This window comes from Spermophilus citellus (genome assembly GCF_964194105.1).
Source record: "Spermophilus citellus genome assembly, chromosome: 11".
Classification (NCBI taxonomy): Eukaryota; Metazoa; Chordata; class Mammalia; order Rodentia; family Sciuridae; genus Spermophilus; species Spermophilus citellus.
This window is the reverse complement of record NC_138192.1, coordinates 133515704-133536421: the sequence shown is the minus strand read 5'-3', so window position 1 is coordinate 133536421 and position 20718 is coordinate 133515704. Positions and strand designations below refer to the sequence as shown.

The 20718-nt window shown below is 54.8% G+C and overlaps 1 protein-coding gene across 6 annotated transcripts in view; it reads left to right on the top strand.

Annotated features, from left to right (window-relative positions):
* COL6A3 (collagen type VI alpha 3 chain) overlaps positions 1–20718 on the top strand; it is a 78541-nt gene that overhangs the window by 42774 nt on the left and 15049 nt on the right. For all 6 annotated transcript variants that reach the window (XM_081261453.1, XM_081261455.1, XM_081261454.1 and 3 more), the window contains 26 exons: positions 314–651; positions 1723–1801; positions 2762–2907; positions 4557–4649; positions 5109–5162; positions 6039–6110; positions 6728–6754; positions 6847–6891; positions 7008–7061; positions 7752–7814; positions 8346–8411; positions 8832–8885; positions 10121–10156; positions 10623–10685; positions 11203–11265; positions 12573–12635; positions 13635–13697; positions 15137–15187; positions 15348–15383; positions 15831–15893; positions 16861–16923; positions 18082–18114; positions 18200–18236; positions 18336–18347; positions 18434–18927; positions 20310–20406. In XM_081261453.1, coding sequence (XP_081117579.1) covers positions 314–651; positions 1723–1801; positions 2762–2907; positions 4557–4649; positions 5109–5162; positions 6039–6110; positions 6728–6754; positions 6847–6891; positions 7008–7061; positions 7752–7814; positions 8346–8411; positions 8832–8885; positions 10121–10156; positions 10623–10685; positions 11203–11265; positions 12573–12635; positions 13635–13697; positions 15137–15187; positions 15348–15383; positions 15831–15893; positions 16861–16923; positions 18082–18114; positions 18200–18236; positions 18336–18347; positions 18434–18927; positions 20310–20406 — 2265 coding nt within the window. The remainder of the gene's footprint in view (positions 1–313; positions 652–1722; positions 1802–2761; positions 2908–4556; positions 4650–5108; positions 5163–6038; positions 6111–6727; positions 6755–6846; positions 6892–7007; positions 7062–7751; positions 7815–8345; positions 8412–8831; positions 8886–10120; positions 10157–10622; positions 10686–11202; positions 11266–12572; positions 12636–13634; positions 13698–15136; positions 15188–15347; positions 15384–15830; positions 15894–16860; positions 16924–18081; positions 18115–18199; positions 18237–18335; positions 18348–18433; positions 18928–20309; positions 20407–20718) is intronic.

The window sequence follows — 20718 nt, the reverse complement described above, 5'->3', positions numbered from 1 at the left end:
GGATTTGCTTTCTGAAGTGCTCATAGTTTCGTGCACAATCTTGGTGCACAAATGCCAGCTGTATATCACCACACCCAAAATAGCACCTTCAGAAGCCTGAACTTTTATTAAATGGCCCAAGACTTGGGTTTCTTGCAGCCACTCTCGTGTTTCCCTGTGTGAGGCAGGTCTATTGCTTCTCAGAGCTCTTACACAGAGGATCTTTGGCTCGTGAGCCAGTGTCCCGGTTCCCTGGGCCAGGACTATGCCTATCGCAGGTAGAAGTAGAATTCTTGGCAGCTTCAACTTAGAACTGTGCATTTCTCCTTTTCAGCCTGTAATCTGGATGTGATTCTGGGGTTTGATGGATCAAGAGATCAGAATGTGTTTGTGACTCAGAAGGGCCTGGAGTCCAAGATGGACATCATCTTGAACAGGATCAGCCAGATGCAAAGAATCAGCTGCAGTGGTGGCCAGCTGCCCACCGTGCGGGTATCGGTGGTAGCCAACACACCCTCGGGGCCGGTGGAGGCCTTTGAGTTCCAGGAGTACCAGCCAGAGCTGTTTGAGGCCTTCCGCAACATGCGCAACCAGCACCCCTACATCCTCACCGCTGACACGCTGAAGGTCTATCAGAACAGGTTCCAGAAGTCCTCGCCAGACAGCGTGAAGGTGAGCGGGCCACACTCCCTGTGCAGCCTCTGGAGTCTCTAGGGAGCAGGGGCCCCAGTTCTTCTCACATTCACACTCTGCACAGGACTGGGTTTTTCGTGCCCAGGTGGAAAAATTCTTCATTGATTGACTGGTCATAATTTCATGTCAAATTTTGCTAGCTTTACTTAAGCTCTAAAAAATATCCTTGGTATCAGTAGTGAAGCTTGAGTGAGTTGGATTTCTGATTCATTCGTGTTTTTTTTTGTGTGTGTGTGGTGCTGGGGATTGAACCCAGGGCCTTGTGCATGCCAGGAAAGTGCTCTACCCACTGAACTACACCCCAGCCCTCATTCATGTTCAATGATAGTCCTGCCCATTAAATAAGGCACGTTCTCAGCTTGTGTCTCTCTGTGTGTATGTGTTCCTACATATGTACATACACAGGCATGAAATGTGCACACACCATTTGTTTGTCAGGGATCTCATTACAAAGTACTGAAGGCTGGGTGGCTTAAGTAACAGAAATTTATTATTTCCTCTTAGCAAGGAAGGCTGCAGTCTGACCTCAGCTGTCAGCAGAGTGGGTTTTCTCTGAGCCTGGCTTCTGTTGGTGCACTTGGCTGCCCGCTGTGTTACTGTGTCCTAAACTGGAAAGGACACCAGTCATTGTGGATTAGAGGCCACCTGAGACCTCGCTTCACTTTATGGCTCCTCACCTCCTTCTGAGCATAGCACATTCTGGGTGCTGGGGTTAGGACCTCGGTGTGTGGGTTTTGAGGAGAGCACAGTTCAGCCCCGGACAGACAGACAGACACACACCATTTGTAGATATCACATCTGAGAAATAGGAGATGAGAATGAGGTGAGCTGATTTATTTTCATTACTATTTGTGTTTTTAAAAATTAACTAAGCACTAAACTGTACTCATTTATTTCTGACCTCTTATTGTACAACATCCTAGACCACGGCCCCAATTTCCTCAACTGTAAAATGAGGAGTTTGATTTAGACAAGACCCTTTTAGGCCCCTTCCCCAGCCTGGAGTTTCTCTCCTACTCAGGCAGGGCCTGACTCCTCTCTGGTCTGCAGGTGGTCATTCACTTCACTGATGGCGCAGACGGGGATCTGGCCGACCTGCATAGAGCTTCCGAGGCACTCCGGCAAGAAGGTAGGTTCAGGGGCTTCCTACCCGCGAGAACCAGCCCAGGCGAGGCAGGGCTTGCTGCTCTGCTGAGAGAAACCGCTGATGGGAGTCTTCGGGGCATGGGCAGCTTTAGTTGGAGGACTCTCCCTGGCATCTTGGCCTTTCCGTGCCGGCCTGGGGCTGTGGGATGAGGCTGACAGGAAATCTTTCTGAGCCAGGGATGGCTTTATCCCCAACCCCTGGGGCAGGCCCTCAGGCTCTGAGACCCATGAAGACGGCAGAATACCTAGAAGGGGGATGCGTTTGAATCAAGTGTTGAGTTGTCGCAGCCCGTTACATAAGCTAGAAATGCATGTGCTGCAAAAACTCCACAGCTCAAGGACACTGCAAGATTTAAGTTAAAAAACACTGGAATAAGACAAGATAAATGATATATGTGAACTTAGCAAGTCTCAGGGGCAGGTGAGCAGACAGGTGAACGCCAGGGCCGGGTGAGCAGACACGCCTGCCGTCAGGTGCTCATCTGCTTTGAGTTTGGCAGCGCTGACTCTCAGAGCAGCGGCTGTGAGGGAGGGCTCAGGGAGTGTTGGCGGAAGCAGGATTTATCTTAACAACCTTCTACTCATGAGCTTACTTCCCCAGCTTTGAGAGGAGACTGTGCTACCTGACTGGGGGGGCCGTGGTGGTTTCCCCACGGCACACCCCTGCTCGTAGGAGGGGCTTGAGAACCTGTGAAGACCCTTCAGGTTGCCGTTTCCTGTCTTGAAAGTAAAAAGTTTAGCTAATGACACATTGGAAACAGCGGCTCAGAGGAGTCTGCAGGGTCGGTATTCCAACTCTTTACAGCAGCTCATCAGTTTGATTAAGCATGTTAAAGCCAAATTTATGCTGAATTTGCTTAAAACAACAACCACCACCCAGCCAGGAAAACCATGTGGCGGCTCTGACAGGCCTGGGTGAGCTGAGTGCCCATCTCTCCTGCAGGAGTCCACGCCCTGATCCTGGTGGGCCTGGAGCGGGTAGCCAACCTGGAGCAGCTGACGCAGCTGGAGTTCGGGCGAGGGTTCATGTATGACAGGCCCCTGCGGCTCAACCTGCTGGATTTAGATTATGAACTGGCAGAGCAGCTCGTGAGTTTTATTTCGAGGTCTTTGCTGTGATTTAGGTATGGTGGTTTTGGCATCTCAACACCAGGAAGCCAGTTATGGCCTGGGGAGCGGGGACAGGGCTCTGGGTGATGATTTAATTTGTTCAGTTCACTTGGGACCGGCCTTGTTGCCCTGTGTGTGGATCCTTGAGGAGCCAGCTTGGAGCTGGAGCATCAACAGCTGGAAGGTGGGTCGGTGGGTCTGCAGACCCGCGGCCAGGAAGTCCTCTGTGCCCAGGAGCAGTGGCTTTTTTGCACCGTCCCCAGCCACCCCTGTCCACCCTTTTCCCCCCCACCAGGGCTGAAGACCAAACTCAGGGCCGCGTGCTCCTCAGGCAAGTGTCCTGCCACTGAGCTAAATACCCAACCCCCCCTTTTATATTTTTAATTTTTTATTTTGAGACAGGGTCTCACTAAGTTGTTTATAGACTTGTGAAGCTGCTGAGGCTGGCTTTGAACCTGTGATCCTCCTGCCTCAGCCTCCCAAGCTGCTGGGATTCCAGGCGTGTGCCACGGTTCCTGGAGAATTGTAGCTTCTTATAATGACTTTGCATTCGTAAGATTGCTGGGAAGGCAGAAGCTTGCCACTGACCAGCCCCGGACAGGCAGCAGCCCCCCCAGTATCTGAGAATTTACATGATGAAAACAAGATGTCACCTGAAAAGGAAGGCCAAGGCCCCTGGGGGGGGGGCAGCTTTCATTGCCTTCCCCTGAGGCTTCTCTTCACCCAGCCCAGCCTCTCTCAGCAGGCGGAGTTGCCTCGTGGCCTGGGAGATGCTGGAGGCAGGCCCCAGTGGAGAACTAGGGTTCTTTGATGGTGGCAATAGAGAACCAAGTGGCTGGGATGAGCTGCCTCTGCCCCTCCTTCCCTCCTACCTTCTTCCTGGCTGGAGTTAGAAGTTTTTACTGGGTCGAGTCAGTTGACGAATCTGGGACAGGGGAGAAAGTGAGAGCTCTAGGAAGCTTATTGCAAGAACACGCATGTGGCCTCCGCTGGCTCAGCAGATGGAAACGCATCTGGGTTGTGCCCTTGCCTCTTCAGGTCAGGCGGTAGGGTGGACAGAAGTGTGAAGTGTGTGTGTGGGGGGGTGTTCCAGGCCCTGGTGACCTGGAGTTGGGTTGTGGCCTTTGCGGCTCAGTGGCTGGGGCCACTTGTGTCTGCTCCAACCTACGGTGGCTCCAGGGTCCCCTCCAGGCTGGTGCCGTTTTCTCGGAGGACAGCTCTGCAGAAGCCATGCCCTGCCTCTCTGTTTTGGAACCATCTTCAGTCCTGGCCAGATGCAGTCTGTTGGTTAGGTTTGCACTGGACTCTAAACATGGGGTAGTTATACTTCAAATTTGAAGCTTGGCTGTCTGTGTTGGAAGCTTTTAGAAACGTGGCCACTATGGGGACCTAGTGGAGGAAATCTACCTTACTGTGGTTGCTCTTTTCTTTCCTTTTGGTGACTCCCTCCTGCTGTTCGTGGAGCTGAACCCTCAGCCAGGCCTGTCTTTGCGGGACTGCCCCTTGGGTGACCATGTCTCACACTGCGAAGCCCACATGTGTCAGCCTCGATCTTTATCAGCATATTCATGACTTTTGGCTCGCCGTTTCTTGCTGTCTGAACCCTGTGCTCTTCTTCACTTTGGCAGGACAACATTGCTGAGAAGGCTTGCTGTGGGGTTCCCTGCAAGTGCTCTGGAGAAAGGGGAGACCGCGGGCCCATCGGCACCATCGGGCCAAAGGTGTGTGGCATACTTGACCCTCCCTTAGACTTGAGCCTACACCTGCCTCAAAGCCGACCATGACTCAGCTGGGTCACTTCTCTAATATGTGGCAAGGAGGGGGCATTGCTTAGGGCCTGCTGGAGAAGGTGCGGGGAGGTCCACGCGTCTGCCAGTCTCCTCTTCCAGGGGATGAGGGAATCTCTTCTTTAATAGACTGGTTCCTCATTTCCTAAACTACTACGGACAGTGGCACTGCGTCTGGTGGCCTCCCTGTGCTGGGCAGCTGGGTTCTTAGCACGGGCTTCTAGCAGGAAGCCAGCAGGCTTCCTCGTCAAGGGACAGCCCAGAGGCGTTAAAGTCTAGGCAACACCCGAAGCCCTGCTGGGTTTCAGCTCCACTCTGCCCAGCGACGGGCTCCCAGGGAGGGATGCAGAAGGAGGAGCCCGGGTTTAACAGGGACCGTGTGCTGTGTTTCAGGGCATTCCTGGAGAAGATGGCTACCGAGGTTACCCTGGTGATGAGGGCGGACCAGTAAGTGCACGCTGCCCTGTCCCTTAAGCTCTTGTCTCCTGTCCCCTCTGTGCTGGGGTGAGTTGTGTCCATCAGCTGTGCGGTGGCTGGTGGCTTCTCTCTGAGAGAAAAATTCTCTTCCAACATCCTTAACAGATTTCCTCAGATTTCTACGCTGTGGAAAGTAGTGTCATAATGTGAGTGTGACAGATGTGGGTGGGGGTGGGGACGTGCTTCGTCTGTGAGACAGAGGGCCAGCAGAGTCTACCAAGCTGAGACCAGGGAACAGAGAGGTGGAGGTGAGAGAGCCGAGCACGGCACTAGGCAGGGCTGTGGTCACTCCTGTGGGAACGTCTCCCAGGTGGGGTATTCTGGATCCCTCTTCAGTATCTGGGGGGCTGTGGAGGGTAGAAGAGCCCCCAGCAGGGCCTTTGGGGGCAGGGCCTGGGCCAGATGTGGGCCTGGGACAGATGTGGTCCTGGGAGGCTTTGGGACCCTAGAACAAGGTCCTGCCCTGGAGTAGGGGACAAGAGGTCGTGGGAAGTAGGTGGGTTCTCTAGGACCCCTGCAGAGATGCTGGCCTGGCCCCACTGGACAGCTGGGGGCCAAGACCATGCAGAGGAGTGGCGAGAGGACAGGTCCTCTGTGAGAGTCCAGCACCTTCCCTGGGCCACCCCGGGGCCAGTAGTGCCCTTTGGAGCTGCAACCCTCCCGTAGCCTGTTCTCTCTAGGGCAGCTACAGGTCCCTCCAGGCCTGGTTCTGGCTGCTGAGGTCCTTCTGACTCCCCAAACTGCACAAGCATCGTTGCAGGGAAACCCCTCCCTGGCTCTCTGTTTGCAGGGCTGGGGAGACAGGACGAGGGCTCAGCTTGCCTGATGCTTCCTTTCTCGCAACAGGGCGAGCGAGGTCCCCCTGGTGTGAACGGCACTCAAGGCTTCCAGGGCTGCCCGGGCCAGAGAGGAGTGAAGGTACAGTGTGGGGTCAGGTTGGTGCTTGTAGGGTGACACACATTCACAGGGTGACACGTGCTCAGGCTGACGCGCTTGCAGGAGGACACACCAGCCCCTCCGTTCTCAGTGTCTGGCAGCCGGGGCCTCATCAGAAGGCAGCCTGATGGGTGGGTCAGGAGCGTGGAGCTGGCCCCAGCTGGAAGGGAGCCTGGGAACGGAGGAGCCGTGGAAATACAGAGCAGTCAGGAGACAGTCACGAGGGCGGTGGGAGGCCAGGGCCAGGTGGCCTCGCGCCCTGGGCCTGGGAGAGCCAGAAAGCCAAGGATCGGCTGGTGCTGCCGGAGTCTCTCCTCTGTGCTGAAGCTCCAGGCAGGTGTTGAGGGAGGCCCTTTACCCCTCAGTCTCTCAGTTGGCCTTGGCCTTGAGAGTACTATCTCTTCTCTCGGGGCCACTCCGCCTGCCAGTGTCAGCCCCAGGCAAATCAGTTCATGGCCCCCACATGACGAAGAGAGGAAGCCGAAGCAGCAGTTTTCAGACACTAGGGGTTCAAGGGGGGTGGGGGCGGCCTCCGGCCTCCTCGCCCCAGCTACCCAGCCGGGCAGGAAGAACTCACCCTCCCGTCCCTTGCCTTCCAGGGCTCTCGAGGATTCCCAGGAGAGAAGGTATTTGTGCTCGTTTTTGTTTTTGGAAAACTTCCCCCCGTCTGTCTCCCCATCTCCCCCAACACTCACCTGTCTGCCTTGCTCCCTCTCAGGGCGAATTGGGAGAGATCGGCCTGGACGGTCTCGATGGGGAAGAGGTGAGTGATTTTACTTGTTGAGTCAAACCACTCCGGGTCCCAAAAGTTCTAGAAACGAGCCCCCTGGTCCACAGCGGAAGCTGTGCACTGTGTGATTTTTCTGTTGTCTTTGGCAGGGAGACAAGGGGCTGCCGGGGTCTTCTGGAGAGAAGGGGAGCCCAGGGAGACGGGTAGGTGAACTTCCACAGTGCTGCGCTTATGGAGGGAACACGAACATCCCCTCTAGGACCTAGGTATTTCCTTTATTCATCTGCGATAAGCCCACTTCCTCCAGGCAGCCTTCCCTGACCTCCTCCCTGCAGGTACAACCCGGATGTCCCTCAAGTCCCCAGCTATCTCTGACACAACACACAGCATCTCCTGGCTTGGAGAGTATGTCCCACAGGGCAGGGACTGAGTTTCTTTTGTTATAAATAAGTCCCCAGTGCCTGGCTCCCCAGTAGATTTTTGTGGGTTCACTAAGTAATTCAGAAACATGTAGAAGGGGTTTTGCCCTCATGTCAAGTGAGCACATGGTGACCCCGTTCCAGTCAAGGGGCAGGAATCGGAGCCTGGGATATTCAGGGCGAGACAAAAACCCGGTGAGGAGTGTGGGGACCTGGTGTTCAGTACAACTGTAGCTGGTGGAGTAGGACAGTACTGGGGATCTGGGCTGAGTAAGCGGATTTCTTCTGCTCTTGTCACGAAAACAAAGTAAATGTGTGTGACAAGAAATGTCCGTTTTCTTCACTGTGGACATCATTTTGCTGGCTACGTATATCCCATAGCATCATGCTGTGAACCTCAAATACACTCAATAAAATCCATTTAAAAACCTCCAAAACGCTGAGCTTTTAGCTTCTACTTCTGTGTTCATTTAGGGTGACAAAGGACCTAAGGGAGACAAAGGAGAGAGAGGGGACGTGGGCATCCGCGGCGACCCGGTAAGGTTTCTCATCTGTCCTGAGCTGTGGGGAGGTAGCGGGGCATGGGGAGGAGGGACCTCACTGGAACCCCGTGATATGTTCCTGTGCCTGCTGTGCTCCTCCTGCAACCCGGGGTTGCTGGGTGACGTTTGTCCCCAGCCACAGAGAGGAGCATCTGCCGCTGGTGTCACAGGGAGACCTCAGAGGCTTTCCACAGTGCTGTCTCAGGACACTTTAAATCTGCTTTTGGAAACCATTTCCCGCTTTCCTTGTTTTATGGCTCTGTAAAAGGGTCCACTTCTGACCCGCCTGTCCCCTGGGACCCCAGCCTCTGTGACGAAGGACAGGTTCCAGTGACCTGGGCATTCTCCTCCCAGAGCGGCTTGCTGACGCCCTGCTCGGCTCCGTCACAGTGGATGGATGCTATCTGGGTGGGATGTGGCCCTGTGCTGCAGAGCCTTGTGCTCACGTCACCGCTGATACTTCTGGGCCGTAGGGCCGTGGCTTTCCTGATACACAGACTCATTCCCTGGCTCATGTTGTTCTCAGGGTGAATCAGGACGGGACAGCCAGCAGAGAGGACCCAAAGGAGAGACTGGTGACATCGGCCCCATGGTACCGTGCTCTGTTCCTGTTCCCCTGAGCTCAGGGCTGAAGAAATGACTCTCACACTGGCTCAGCAGCAGCTGCAGAGGCCATGCTGTGGCCTTTGATGTGAGAGTCATGTGGCCCCCAGCAGAGGCCCCGTGAGGCTGGCGAGTATGTGCCCGGCTCTGAGGGATCTCCAGGGCCAGAGCAGCCCCTGCCAAGCAGGCTGTGCCTTGGCAGAACACATGCCCCTTAGGTATTTATGGAAGTGTGGGTCAAGCCAAAGGCTCGCGGAAGTGGGGACGGACCTGAGGCTGACACTTCCTCCTCCTGCAGACAGGCTCTTCCCCGGGACTGACCCTTCCTGACCCCTTCGGGCACTGTGCCAGGGTTAGAAGTTCATCTCTGTGGGTCAGCATCTCACGCCATTCTTTTCCCCCACACCAGGGTCTCCCAGGGAGAGACGGCGTATCAGGAAGTCCAGGAGAAACTGGGAAGGATGTGAGTACCTTAGGGCTTTGGGGACCCTGCGGTGATTCTCAGCAAGTGCCACATGATCTGCCCAGCACTGCCTGGTACCCGGTCACTCAGCGGCTCTTCATTGAGTAACCTTACAGGGATTTCTGAGGCCATCTTTATCTGCCCATTCTGGGCTGTGCTGCTAGAATACTACAGACTGGGTCATTTATGATGTGCCTAGGGCAGGTCTCTGCTCTGACAGGAACAGAGGATGAAAGCTACACTGGGCCTGGGCAGCTGGGAATGGGTCCCCAGCCACCGTGGGAATAGCAGAAGCACATTCAGGTCCCAGTGGCCGACTGTGTGAGGGGCTTTCTAAGGGACAGGCTCCCTTGTAATCAACTGAACACTCGTCATGCTTCCAAAATCCACAGGCCAGCAAATATTGAAAACGATACCTTAAAGATTTGAACATTATAATGCTGTAGAGTTACACAATGGAAAACAAACGTGGAAATGTTCATTTCTGGTGGCCATAAGCTCTCATGACTCGGTTTGTAAGCAGTTTCCTGAAATGACTTGAAGCGCAGGGTGCAGACAGTTGGCTTCAATTGTGATGAACTGAAATGATGAATTGCGTCCCCCCAGCCACTGGGCGACATGACTCTTCACACACCTGCCTCTGGCCTGGGTAATGAGTCAGTGGGCACTAGGGCCTCAGACCAAACTCTAGGGTGTCCCCTTTGGAAGGGGGCCTTGCACAGATGATCCAGGACGTTCCCGAGCTCCCGTCTTGAACCTCTGGGTTACTACGGGCCAGTGCACGTGTCGGAACCAGAGCCACCTCTGGCGTGTCCAGGAACAGGTGTCCCAGGGACAAGGCTGACCTCAGTGCACAGGACTTCCAGGTTCAGGGACGGGTCGGACCTGGACGCAGCGAGTGTCATCCTTGTCCCTGCTGCTCGCTGTGGCTGAGGAAGGGGAGGAAGCCAGGCAGGTCGCTGTCCCGCGGTCCTCACTGCACTTGGCTGGGGACTCTTGTGCTGCTTGGCGGATTGGAAGTGATTCTGGAAACTCCCCTTTGATTTGTAAGAGTGACAAGGAAGCAGGGCTCTCTGCGGTGGGGGTGAGGTGGGCGTCCTTGGTGCGGGTCCCCCCGGTGCCTGGGCGTAGTTTCTGACCCTGGGGCCAGCAGTGGGGATACCCGGGCTGGGCTCAGGTGCCCCGGGTCCATGCCAGAGTCCCCGTCTCCTCTCACAGTGTGTGACTTTCCACAGGGCGGCTTTGGCCGAAGGGGACCCGCAGGAGCTAAGGTGAGTCCAGGCTGGGCATCTCTCCTGGAGGCACGCTGCCCCTTACTGCTGGGCACATCCAGCCCAGGGGTCAGATGCCCTCCTGGGCCGTCACGGCCACTGTTTCTACCAGCCCCTCGAACTCAGCCCCTTCAATAGGGGAAAGGTCCCCAGGGGAGCGTGGGGGTGAAATGAAGGGGACATGACTGATCAGGGGATGTCCCTGACATGTCCCTCAGCTGGTCCTCTGGCCTGTGAGGGACAGGCGTGGGACAGGCGTGGGTCTAAAGCATCCTCATTTCACAAAGCCCTCCTGAGGATCAGGTGAGGCAGGGTGAGAGACGTTTTAACGTGCAGAGGTGGCTGCCTGTGTCTGGTGTCTCGTCCCGGGGTGACCCAGGTGACCCTGTCTGTCATCTGGCCTGGGAGAGCTGTGTTTCTGTGTGGCCCTGTGAGCCAGGCTGACTCTTCCTCTCTTGTCCCAAAGGGCAACAGGGGCGGTCCAGGCCAGCTGGGCTTCGAGGGAGAGCAGGGCACCAGAGGCGCACAGGTGGGTGCTCCTACGGTCACAGGCTTGTGACTCTGCCCAGGTTCCCTGGTGTTTCGTGGTTTTAAGATCAAGGTGGTATGCACACAGAATTGGCTATTTGACAATGTGTAGTTGGGGGTATGATGTGCCTTCAGTCTTGTGCAGTGGTCTCAAGCATTTTTATTAGCCCCCGAAGTGACTTTGTACAAAGTCACCCCCTAAGCCCCTGGTCACCACCAGTCCTTGTTTTTATGTATTTGTCTATTTTGGACATTTCTTATGAATGCAATCATTTCATGGGTGACTTTTGAGTGTGGTACCTTTCACTTAGTAAAAGATTTTTGAGTTTTATCCATGTGTGGCATGTGCCAGAATCTCATTCCTTTTCATGGCTGAGTAATGTTCCACTGCGTGGACATAACACAGTGGTTTTATTTGTCAACTGTTGAGTGATTGGGTTGTCTCCACCTCTGGTGACTATGCGTAAAGGTCACATGGGTCCCCTCAGCAGGACTTACAGTGGTCTTTCACTCCTCAGGGCCCACCTGGTCCCATTGGTCCTCCAGGCCTGATGGGGGAGCAAGGTATTTCTGGACCTCGGGTAAGTGTCTCCATCTGACCTCCCCTCTGTAGCTAAATAGATGGCCCAGAACCTGGCCAGGCTGGGGCTTCCTGGGTGATGGGACTGTAGGTGGGCCTGTCCCTCAACTCTAGACTGCAACACAAACCCTGGGTCTATCTTCGGTCCTCTCAGTGGGAGAAAATGAGACCCCATTTCTTAGTGATCCAGTGACCTCTGTGTCCTGATCTGTTTCTCCCAAATGTGAGCCCTGGGTGGCAAACAGGGGAGGAAGTGCCTCATCTCGGGAGTCTCAGGATGGAACTGGATAAAATCTAATGAAATCTACTAAAATGGGTAGATACGCTAATGTTAGCAGACACCTCACGCTGGGCCCCCAGAGAGAGCCCCTCTAATTCAGCTCTTAGTGTGGGGTCCCTCCACCTGCAGTTCAGAGCAGAAGGTGTGAGCTTGCTGTGACTGCAGGTGTCAGCATGTGTCTCAGCCATGGAAGAGCAGAAGCAAGGTGCCATTGTTGAGTGGGCTCCAGTGCTAGGACCCCACCCCATTCAGGTTTCTCTCATGCCCGAGATGGTAGGCAGGGAGCCATGTCGTCACTGGCTGCAGGACGTGGCCGTGGCTGGTCAGCTGGTGGCCCTGCTCGTGTACCTACCAGGTGTGAAGGAGTGTGTGGTGTGGAGGCCACTCGGTGACAGCTGTCAGTCATTGCTTAGAAAGTCCTTTATCTCTTGAGAATAGATAAATAACTAGTTTTTAAGTTTCTGGGTTGTATTTTTTTTAACATTTGTTGAACTTCTGGTTAACCAAGAATTCAAGGGCACAGGTGCAAAATTGCCCAAATAGTTGAAGTTACCAATAGCCCAGAAGCATCCATGAGACTGTGCTTCCCATCGGCTCCTCTAGGGCCGTTGCTGGGTTGTGTAGGCTGCACCCGTTGTAAGGTTGACTTTCATTCACTGATTTACCCATTCACTCAGCAGACACTTAAGTACCTCTGGATACCAGTTGCCCATTGTGGGGTGGAGCATAGAAGGGGAAACACAGTCCCATAAAGTCAGGGGCTTGTTAGGAACCTAACATTTGCATGTGAATTAGCTTCAACATGCAGAGTCCTGACCCAGGGCTCTGGGCGGTCATGCTGATATCTGAGACTGGCACCAACCATTTCTGTGCATGTCAACCTTTGAACGTCAAGTGCCTGGGATCCGTAGGCAGCATAGTTCACCTGCCCTTGGGCTTGACCTCCACACAGGGAGGAGCTGGGGTTCAGGGACCCGTGGGCTTGGATGGTGACCCTTTCGTGACACACCCCTTTCCTTGTGCCACAGGGAAGTGGAGGTCCTGCTGGGGTTCCTGGAGAACGTGGCAGAACTGGTCCCCTGGGAAGAAAGGTTTGTCTGGAGCAAGGAAGAGCTTTTCTGAGGGCGGGGACCTGGGTGGAGGCACATGTCCCCTCGGCCTCACTGAAGACTCTGCTTAGTTTTCACATGCCTCCTCCTCCGTGCTGCCCTGCGGACAGCACTCACCAGCCCCATCACGGTGCTCACCACGACCCGCCCAGTGGGCTGCTCTCTCCTGACCAAGCCCCCCCCCCACTCGCTGGCTGGTAATCTGGTCCATTCTTGCCTGACGCCAGCTGAGGGAGCAGTGTCCTCCGGTTCCCCAGAGCAGCTGGGCACAGCTCTGCATGGTCTCAATACCACAGGGCGCCACGATTTTTACATCTGGGCAGAGCACACGCAGCAGCTCTGTGCACTGTGAAGTCATAGAGACCTAGACCCCAGGGACTTGTGCCACAAGGGCTGAGCACCTGACTCTTCCCCAGAAGGCGGGAGCGCCCTGGGGGAATAAGCGCCAACCCTCTGACTTCTTTCTCATGCTCCACATATGAATGCTGCAGTTTTAAACAATACATGTGACTTTTTAGATTGACATATGGTAACTACCTATCAGGGGTGCGGTGTGATCTTCCATGTGGGTATGCAGTGCACAGTGTGTCTTCGTGGTGGGAACCTATGGACTGACTCCTCCAGTGTTCTGGAGCTGTACAATGACGTTGAAGCTGGACACCTCCTGTGCCACACGACAGGACGCGTTCCCCTTTCCAATTGCGTGGGTTGCTGTGGCCCAGCCTCTCCGTCCCCTGCACCTTCCCAGCCTCCTGACCATGGCTTGCTCTCCTCTCAGTTGTTCTCATGGCTTCTGCACGTCAGGGAGGACACTGGGGTCTGTCTTTCTGCGTCTGGCTCATTGCAATTATAAATGACCTCATAGAACCTGAGCTTTCAGAGGCCCTGGGGGACAGCGGCCGAGCAGCAGCAGGGTTGGAGCCACTGCGCCCCAGCCTCACTCACCGTGTCCCCCCCCCCCCCCCGTCCTCTCGTGTCCAGGGCGAGCCTGGAGAGCCAGGGCCAAAGGGAGGAGTCGGGAACCGCGGCCCTCGCGGGGAGACGGTAAGGCCCGGGCACTCTGTGCGCTGCTGATTCTGGGGCAGTAGGGAAGCTGGGACCTCGGTTCCCATGGGAGGCGACTGGGCATTGCTTTTTGTATTACTGGGGATACGACGGAAAATCCTGGAATCTGCTGCTTGTAACCAGCCCGTAAGTTTCAAAATGCCTCACTTAATTGGCGAGGAAGGGAGTGCGGAGCCTCTCTGCTAGGTGAAGGCGGGGTTTTCCAGAGCTTGAAGCAACTTTAGACCCCACACACTTGACCTGCTGGAGCTTTTCTTCAAACAAGTTCAGGTGCTTGGGTTAACGTGGGATTGGATTAGGTAAGGTCTCAGTCCAAGGGAGACTGTTTCTTCTGAATGAGACATCCTAGGAACAGAAATCATCATTACTAATTTTTGAGACGGTTATCTAAACTCATACAAGTCTCGCTAACAGTGATTTTGTCATATATGTTTCTGTGTAGGAAAAGGAAACCTATGATTCGCTGGGAATTTTCTAAAATGAGTCATTACACCTGAAAACTCTGTACAGACTGTGCTCATCAGACGTTATGAACCCCAAGTTTTAAAATATTTCTCTTGTGTTTCTTGTCTTCGGCTAATTGAAGTTAAAAAAAATCCTATTTCTATTACTTTTAGTCTCAGAAGCAGAGGGGAAAAATCAGACTTTAAGATCTATTCAGATCACTGAAAGCAACCTCTCCCTGAGTCTGCTTCCGGACATTTGGGGTGATTGCTCTTTAACTCTTGGTGTCTATTTAAAATTGTAAATTATCAAAGTGTTGATTTTAGATGTATCAATGTAGATTTCATATGAATTGTTCTGATGCTTTTCGAGGAGTTGACGGTGCTCGTTCTGAATGTCCCACAGGAGAGGGCTGGGGACAGGTGGTGGGCATGGAGAGGAGGCATTTGGAAGGAGAGTCATCTGGACAGGGTGCCTCAGGAGGACAGGAAGGGGCTCAGAGATGGGGGAGTGAGCTCTGGGCCCAGAGGAGCCAAGAGAGCCCGAGAGTTGGGTTCATGATCCCTGTTTTTAGTAGCCTCAAAGACTCCTGGATGATGTTCGTGAGGTGGCCCCAAGATTCCTTCCAACTCTAGGATTCCCTGGTTTGCCGAGCTCTGCGTCCAACAGTACTTGATGTTTGCAGGCTGCAGTTCTCGCGGGCGAGCCGCTCATTCAGAGCACTCATCCTTCTCCATATTCGCAGTCCTCTGCCCGGGGTTGCTAAGAGGTCCTCTGTGCCCTCCGCCTCTGGACATGGCTTTGTTCACACACCCGTAGGTTGGGGGAGGGTGGGACGCATTCCTTCTCCTGGTCCTGGTCTGGGGACATTTCAGGGCCTCGGGGACTGTCTGCTCAGGACAGCAGCAGGGCAGCCAAGGTGGCTATTCAGTGGCCACAGGGGCACAGGCAGTGATGTTCTCTTGTCCTTCTAGGGAGATGACGGGCGAGATGGAGTTGGCAGTGAAGGACGCAGAGGCAAAAAAGTATGTCCTGTGAGGCTCTGGAAAAGTCCCTGTTGTCTCATGATTTAGAGAATTCTCTGTTTAAATCTCATTGTATTTTGGTGATAGATGTTTATGTTTGATGATTCTAGGTGATTTTAAGTTGGTACCCAATATTGAGTCACTTATTTGTGTTTTACAGGGAGAAAGAGGATTCCCTGGGTACCCAGGACCAAAGGTAAATCTTCCCTGGAAATGGAGCCTCAGCACGGGGTTTGCAGGAGTCTGTGTGTCTGTGAACCAAAAATCACATCATCTTGGCTTCAGTGGCCACATACTCACTCCACCTCCCTGGGAAAGACCCCACCCTCTCCGGGGTACTCCCTCTTCTAGCAAAAGGAGGTGACAGCACAGCACTCGTGCGGTTCCCTGGAGTAAGAGTGCAACCAGAGGACTTGAGAAGCTGTAAAATGCGGTAGCTTATGGGATTCTCTCACTGCTGATTAAATAACCCAGGCTGTCAGCAAGTGCCACCAGGACGCTGGCAGCCCTGAAGAAGCCAGTCCGTCACCACCTGGCTGTCCTGGAGAGTGTGGTCGAGACGCCTCACGGCAGTCCTGCCCACGGTCCCCAGCTGGACCTTCTGTTCCAGAGCTTGATGTGCTATTTTTTGGTTCTCTTCCAGGGAGTCCCTGGTGAGCCCGGGGGAGCTGGAACACCTGGACCCAAAGGCATCAGAGGCCGAAGGGTGAGCTCGCCTGGGCCTGGGCCGCAGCTGGGAATGGCTACGTGCAGAACAGCATCACTAACTGCCAAGGCCCGGGAAATTGCCCTTCCTTTGGGCCTGGCCAGTGCCACCATGGGGTGAAAGAGCAGGAGCCCCAGGTCCTAGGCCAGTGTCTCATGGCCCCCTGTGGCTGTGGTCTGCGACCTTCCTCCTTGCCCTCCTGCCCACTGGGCAGTCCTCAGAGCCCCCTCCCCTAGGATGCCTCAAGGTGCCCAGCCCCCGGTCACCCCCAGTGGGTCGTGAGGGAGGCTCAAGTCGGGGGACTTTGGGAGTCTGTGCAGTCACATTTGGCCAGGGCCCCGGACAGTGGGGCAGCAGGGCTTGCTAGGTGTCGGGGCCACTTACGAGGGCTCCTGGTTGGACCACAGGCTCTGCAGCTCTGGCGATGAGCCTCCTCTTCTGTTAGCTGCTCCCGGATCTGGATTTCTCTCTTCAGTGGACTTTCCTTGCCCTCCTAAGACTGCATCGGGTCTTGAATTAGGGACCCATGCTCTAGGCGGAGGCGAACATGGCTAAGACTTATCTCCAGCCTGCAGTGCAGGTGGGCAGTGAGGGTGATGGCGCTGTGAATGTGGTCAGCGAAGGCAGTCAAGTGAGGCATGTTTACTCAAGGTGGAGTTGGAAGCATGATCAGTCATCCACACAAGAGATCCTCTACTCATTAGCGGTGACCGAATCTCTTGGGCATTCGAGCTAACCCTTTGGTTGGTTGGTGGGCAAGCCTTTGTCCCACCTGAACCTGCCAGAGAACACAGTCATGTGAAGTGACACCAGTGTCCAGATCCCTTGTTCTGCACTTGACTTGTGGGGCGTTTGCATCCCTTGGGTGGGGACTCAGTGGGGGTGTGGGATGTTGGGTCGATCGCCTTCACCATCCTTCCCAGCTGCAGGAGCTGGGAATGAGCAGGGTCTGTTCTACCCACTCTAGGGAAATTCAGGACTTCCGGGGGCTGTCGGACAGAAGGGAGACCCTGGCTACCCGGGACCATCCGTAAGTACCCATCTAGCTCCACCTCAGCCCAGGGGTGGGTAAGGCTGAGGGCTTTCCATGGGTCCCTAGAGACTCCCCCATGTTTTCCTCACAAGAATGGGCTGGGTTTTGTTATTTTTTGAGAAAACACTGCCCTTCTGATATTATAATGGGGAAAAGAACTTTTGAATTTTGGAATAACAAGGAACTTTAAACAACCTGTTTCCTGGGAGCTGGGTGTGGCTAGGTGCAGAGCCTATGCTGAGGATGAACCAGGTCCTGATCTGATCCCCAGCCTATAAACCAAAAGCAAGTGTTTTCTGAGGTTCTCTGCAGTCCAGGGAACGCTGTGATTTGCCTTATAATTTCCTAATATCGGCCTGTGAGGGGAAAACAAGAGCAAACTCAGTGCGTCTTGTTTGCATCTCATGGGGGTGGTCTACCTGTGTCAGGTCCTGGTTTGGGGAGTCTCCCTTTGCCCACTGAATCTCCATGGGATCTCCAGATGTGGCTGAGAAGCCACTAGCCATGCTTCCACCAGGAGCCAGGAGGACTCTTACTAATATCGTTGTGTCCTTATTTTACTTTGTTTCTGATTGAAATTGATGAGGTTCACAGGTGAATAGAAAAGGTGATTTTGGGTTGTAAAAGTGACTCCTGGAGGGACAGATGAAGGGCCTTGTTTGGGTGGAGCAGGGTGGCCGTCAGGGTATGAGGCCTTGGGGTGAGCTGCTGAGGCAGCCTAGCTCTGTCCTTAGAGCCGGGGGTAGGTGGGGTCAGTCCAGTCGAGATGGGAGGCTGTGGACCCCGAGGGCCTGGGATGGCTTAGCGATGCCTTCCCCCGGCTTCTGTGTGCAAGCTCTCCTCTCGGGAGAGGGGGTATCCAGGCTCAGGCTCAGGTGTGGACTGGCCATTAATGGGTGACAGGCCCCTAGGATGAGGGTATGCAGCTACTCTGCAAGCCAGGCTGCCCCCCAAGGGACGCACTGCTGTTCTGGGTCTTCTCTGCTGTGTGGTCCGAGCAATGAAGGCGAGTTTAGAGCGAGGGGCTGGAGTGGCCAAAGTTACCAAGGGTCTGCCTTGCTCCCGTCACATTAGCGTGGGCCAAAGGCAGTTCCTCTGAACGCCACATCCGCACAACAGCTGTGCCTCTCAGCCTGTCCTCCATTGGTTTTACAGGGTCACAAAGGCAATCGAGGCGACTCCATTGACGTAAGTTGCATGCGTCCAGAGCAAACCATTGTCCTGCCGGCCTTGCTCCCGCTCTCCTCACACGCTCTTCCATTTTCTTTTAAAGCAATGTGCCCTTGTCCAGAGCATCAAAGACAAATGCCGTAAGTGCAGACCTTCTTGGCCCTGACACGTGTATCTTTACCTTTGAACCCTCAAGCCGTAGACCTGCCCTTCACCATTTCTTCTCCTTCTCCTTCTAGCTTGCTGCTATGGTAAGTGACTGCGGTGGTACCACTCTCTTCTGAGGAGAGAAGACCCTTCCAGTGAGTACTGTTTGCCAACCCGCCACTCTCCACAGGGCCCCTGGAATGCCCCGTCTTCCCGACGGAGCTAGCCTTTGCTTTGGACACCTCTGAGGGGGTCACCCAGGACACGTTCAGCCGGATGCGAGACGTTCTTCTGAAGGTGGTGGACGGCTTGACCATTGCGGAGAGCAACTGCCCCAGGGGGGCCCGTGTGGCTGTGGTCACCTACAACAGCGAGGTGACCACAGAGATCAGGTTTGCCGACTCCAGGAAGAAGTCCGCCCTCCTGGAGAGCATCAGGAACCTCCAGGTGCCACTGACATCCAAGCAGCAGAGCCTGGAGACAGCCATGTCCTTCGTGGCCAGAAACACGTTTAAGCGTGTGAGGAGTGGGTTCCTGATGCGGAAGGTGGCCGTCTTCTTCAGCAACAAGCCCACCAGGGCCTCCCCGCAGCTCCGCGAGGCCGTGCTCAAGCTCTCGGACGCGGGCATCACCCCGCTGTTCCTCACGAGCCAGGAGGACCGGCAGCTCGTCAGCGCCCTGCAGGTCTGGGCTCCGCGGCCGCTGCGGCCTCTCCCTCCTCCCGCCCCGGGGAGCTTCTCAGCACACCCCGCTCTCCAGGGTGGACTCGCGTCCTGGTGAGGCCAAGCTGAGGACCTCTGTAGGTGTCCGAGGCTCTGGCACGGGTGCAGCGCCAGCCACCCCTCCAGGTCCCTCCTCACGGTCTGCAGCTCTGACCTGCTAGTGAGGCTCTGGGCCTCATCACCGAGTCCAGCGTCAGTGTTGGTGGATTCCCTCTGCCTCCCAAGAGGGTGGTGTGGCCGTGTCCCTTCTGGTCCCAATGTGCACGGCCAGGCCAACCTTCCCTGGGCCTCTGGGACATGTGCCCTTCCCAGCTGATACTAACGTTGACTTGCTGTAATTGATGAATTAATGTTTATCCAGGGCCACTTCTGCTGGGTCTGTCCAAAGCATGTGGTCAAGGGGTACGAAAGGCAGGAGCCCCTGACCTGGATCCGGGGCCTTGGTGCTGGTCCCCTCCTGGCCTGCTTGCCCTCCCAGGGCCTTAGGTCTCTCTCCTGTAAGGGGAGGCTGGGGTGATGGTGTCCAGTGTCTTCCCTTCAACATGGTGTTCTGTTGCCCTCTGCCTGCATGGGCAGGGGACAGTGGCCATGGCCACCGTCCCTCAGTGCCTTATCCTGCGGGACTGTGTGGTCCAGTTTGAGCACAGGACACTGGGCCTGGGGTCCAGTTGGAACTGTGTTTGTGAGGGTTCCCTCTTCATGCCTCCCCCCTATGTGGGCGGAGTGACCTGACGCACAGGTGATTCTTGACAGTGGGGTTTCTGGAATGAAGAAAGGATTCTTCCTTTATCCTTCACTCTCTCACTCAAGTTGACGAGGAGTGACAGCTTGCACGCCAGCCACTGTGATGGGCAGAGCTCTTCCCTTCTGGGAGTGATTTCCTGTGGGCTTGGTCACTATCGAAGCCTCAAAGGGTGGGGACTGGATGGGGCTCACATTTGCCAACTGCTGCTGTTGCTAAAAGTAATCCAATATCTAAGTCCCCGGTATTTGTTAGAGGACACACCAGACGTTTGACTTACATCATCTCGTTTAATCCACCAAATAACTCCTTTAGCGGGAAGGTACCATAACCCTGTAATAGAGCTGAAGAAACAGAACCCCAGAGAGGTGGAATCATTTCACATGAGGCCCAGCAGAAGGTGCAGGAACTCAGCCCATCCCTTAGAACAAGCCCTGGGCCTTCCTCTTAGACAGCACCACTCCCCTCCCCCGACCCAGGTGGAAGGTTCTGAGCCCCTGGGAAGCTGGTCCACTGATGTGACTTGGATTTGTTCCTGTATGTTCAAATAGTTCCCTGTCACCAACCCTCCCATACCAGGCATCTCCTTTTGTTTAAACCAGATCAACAACACAGCGGTGGGGCACGCCCTCGTCCTGCCTGCAAGGAGGGACCTCACGGACTTCCTGAAGAACGTGCTCACTTGCCACGTTTGCCTGGGTAAGGTCTTCTCCAGGGGAAAGTCTATCCACTGCGATTCAGGACCACAGCCAGGGGGGACCTCCTAGTGAGACTGTCTGAAGCGCTGGAGTTAAACTAAGAGGCTCCTGGGGGCCAATGAAATGCCGACGAGGGGCCTCCTTATTTAAAGTGGACCTCCCCACACAGAGCCTCTCTTCTAGAGGGAGTCAAAGGAGAAGGTGGCCCCATTCCAGTTACAGCCTTAAAATATGGGATTAAAATGTTTGGCTAAAGTGACCTTTTAGAACCTATTTCTTCAAAGAGTGGCGAAGAATGGAGATAATGTTCCCT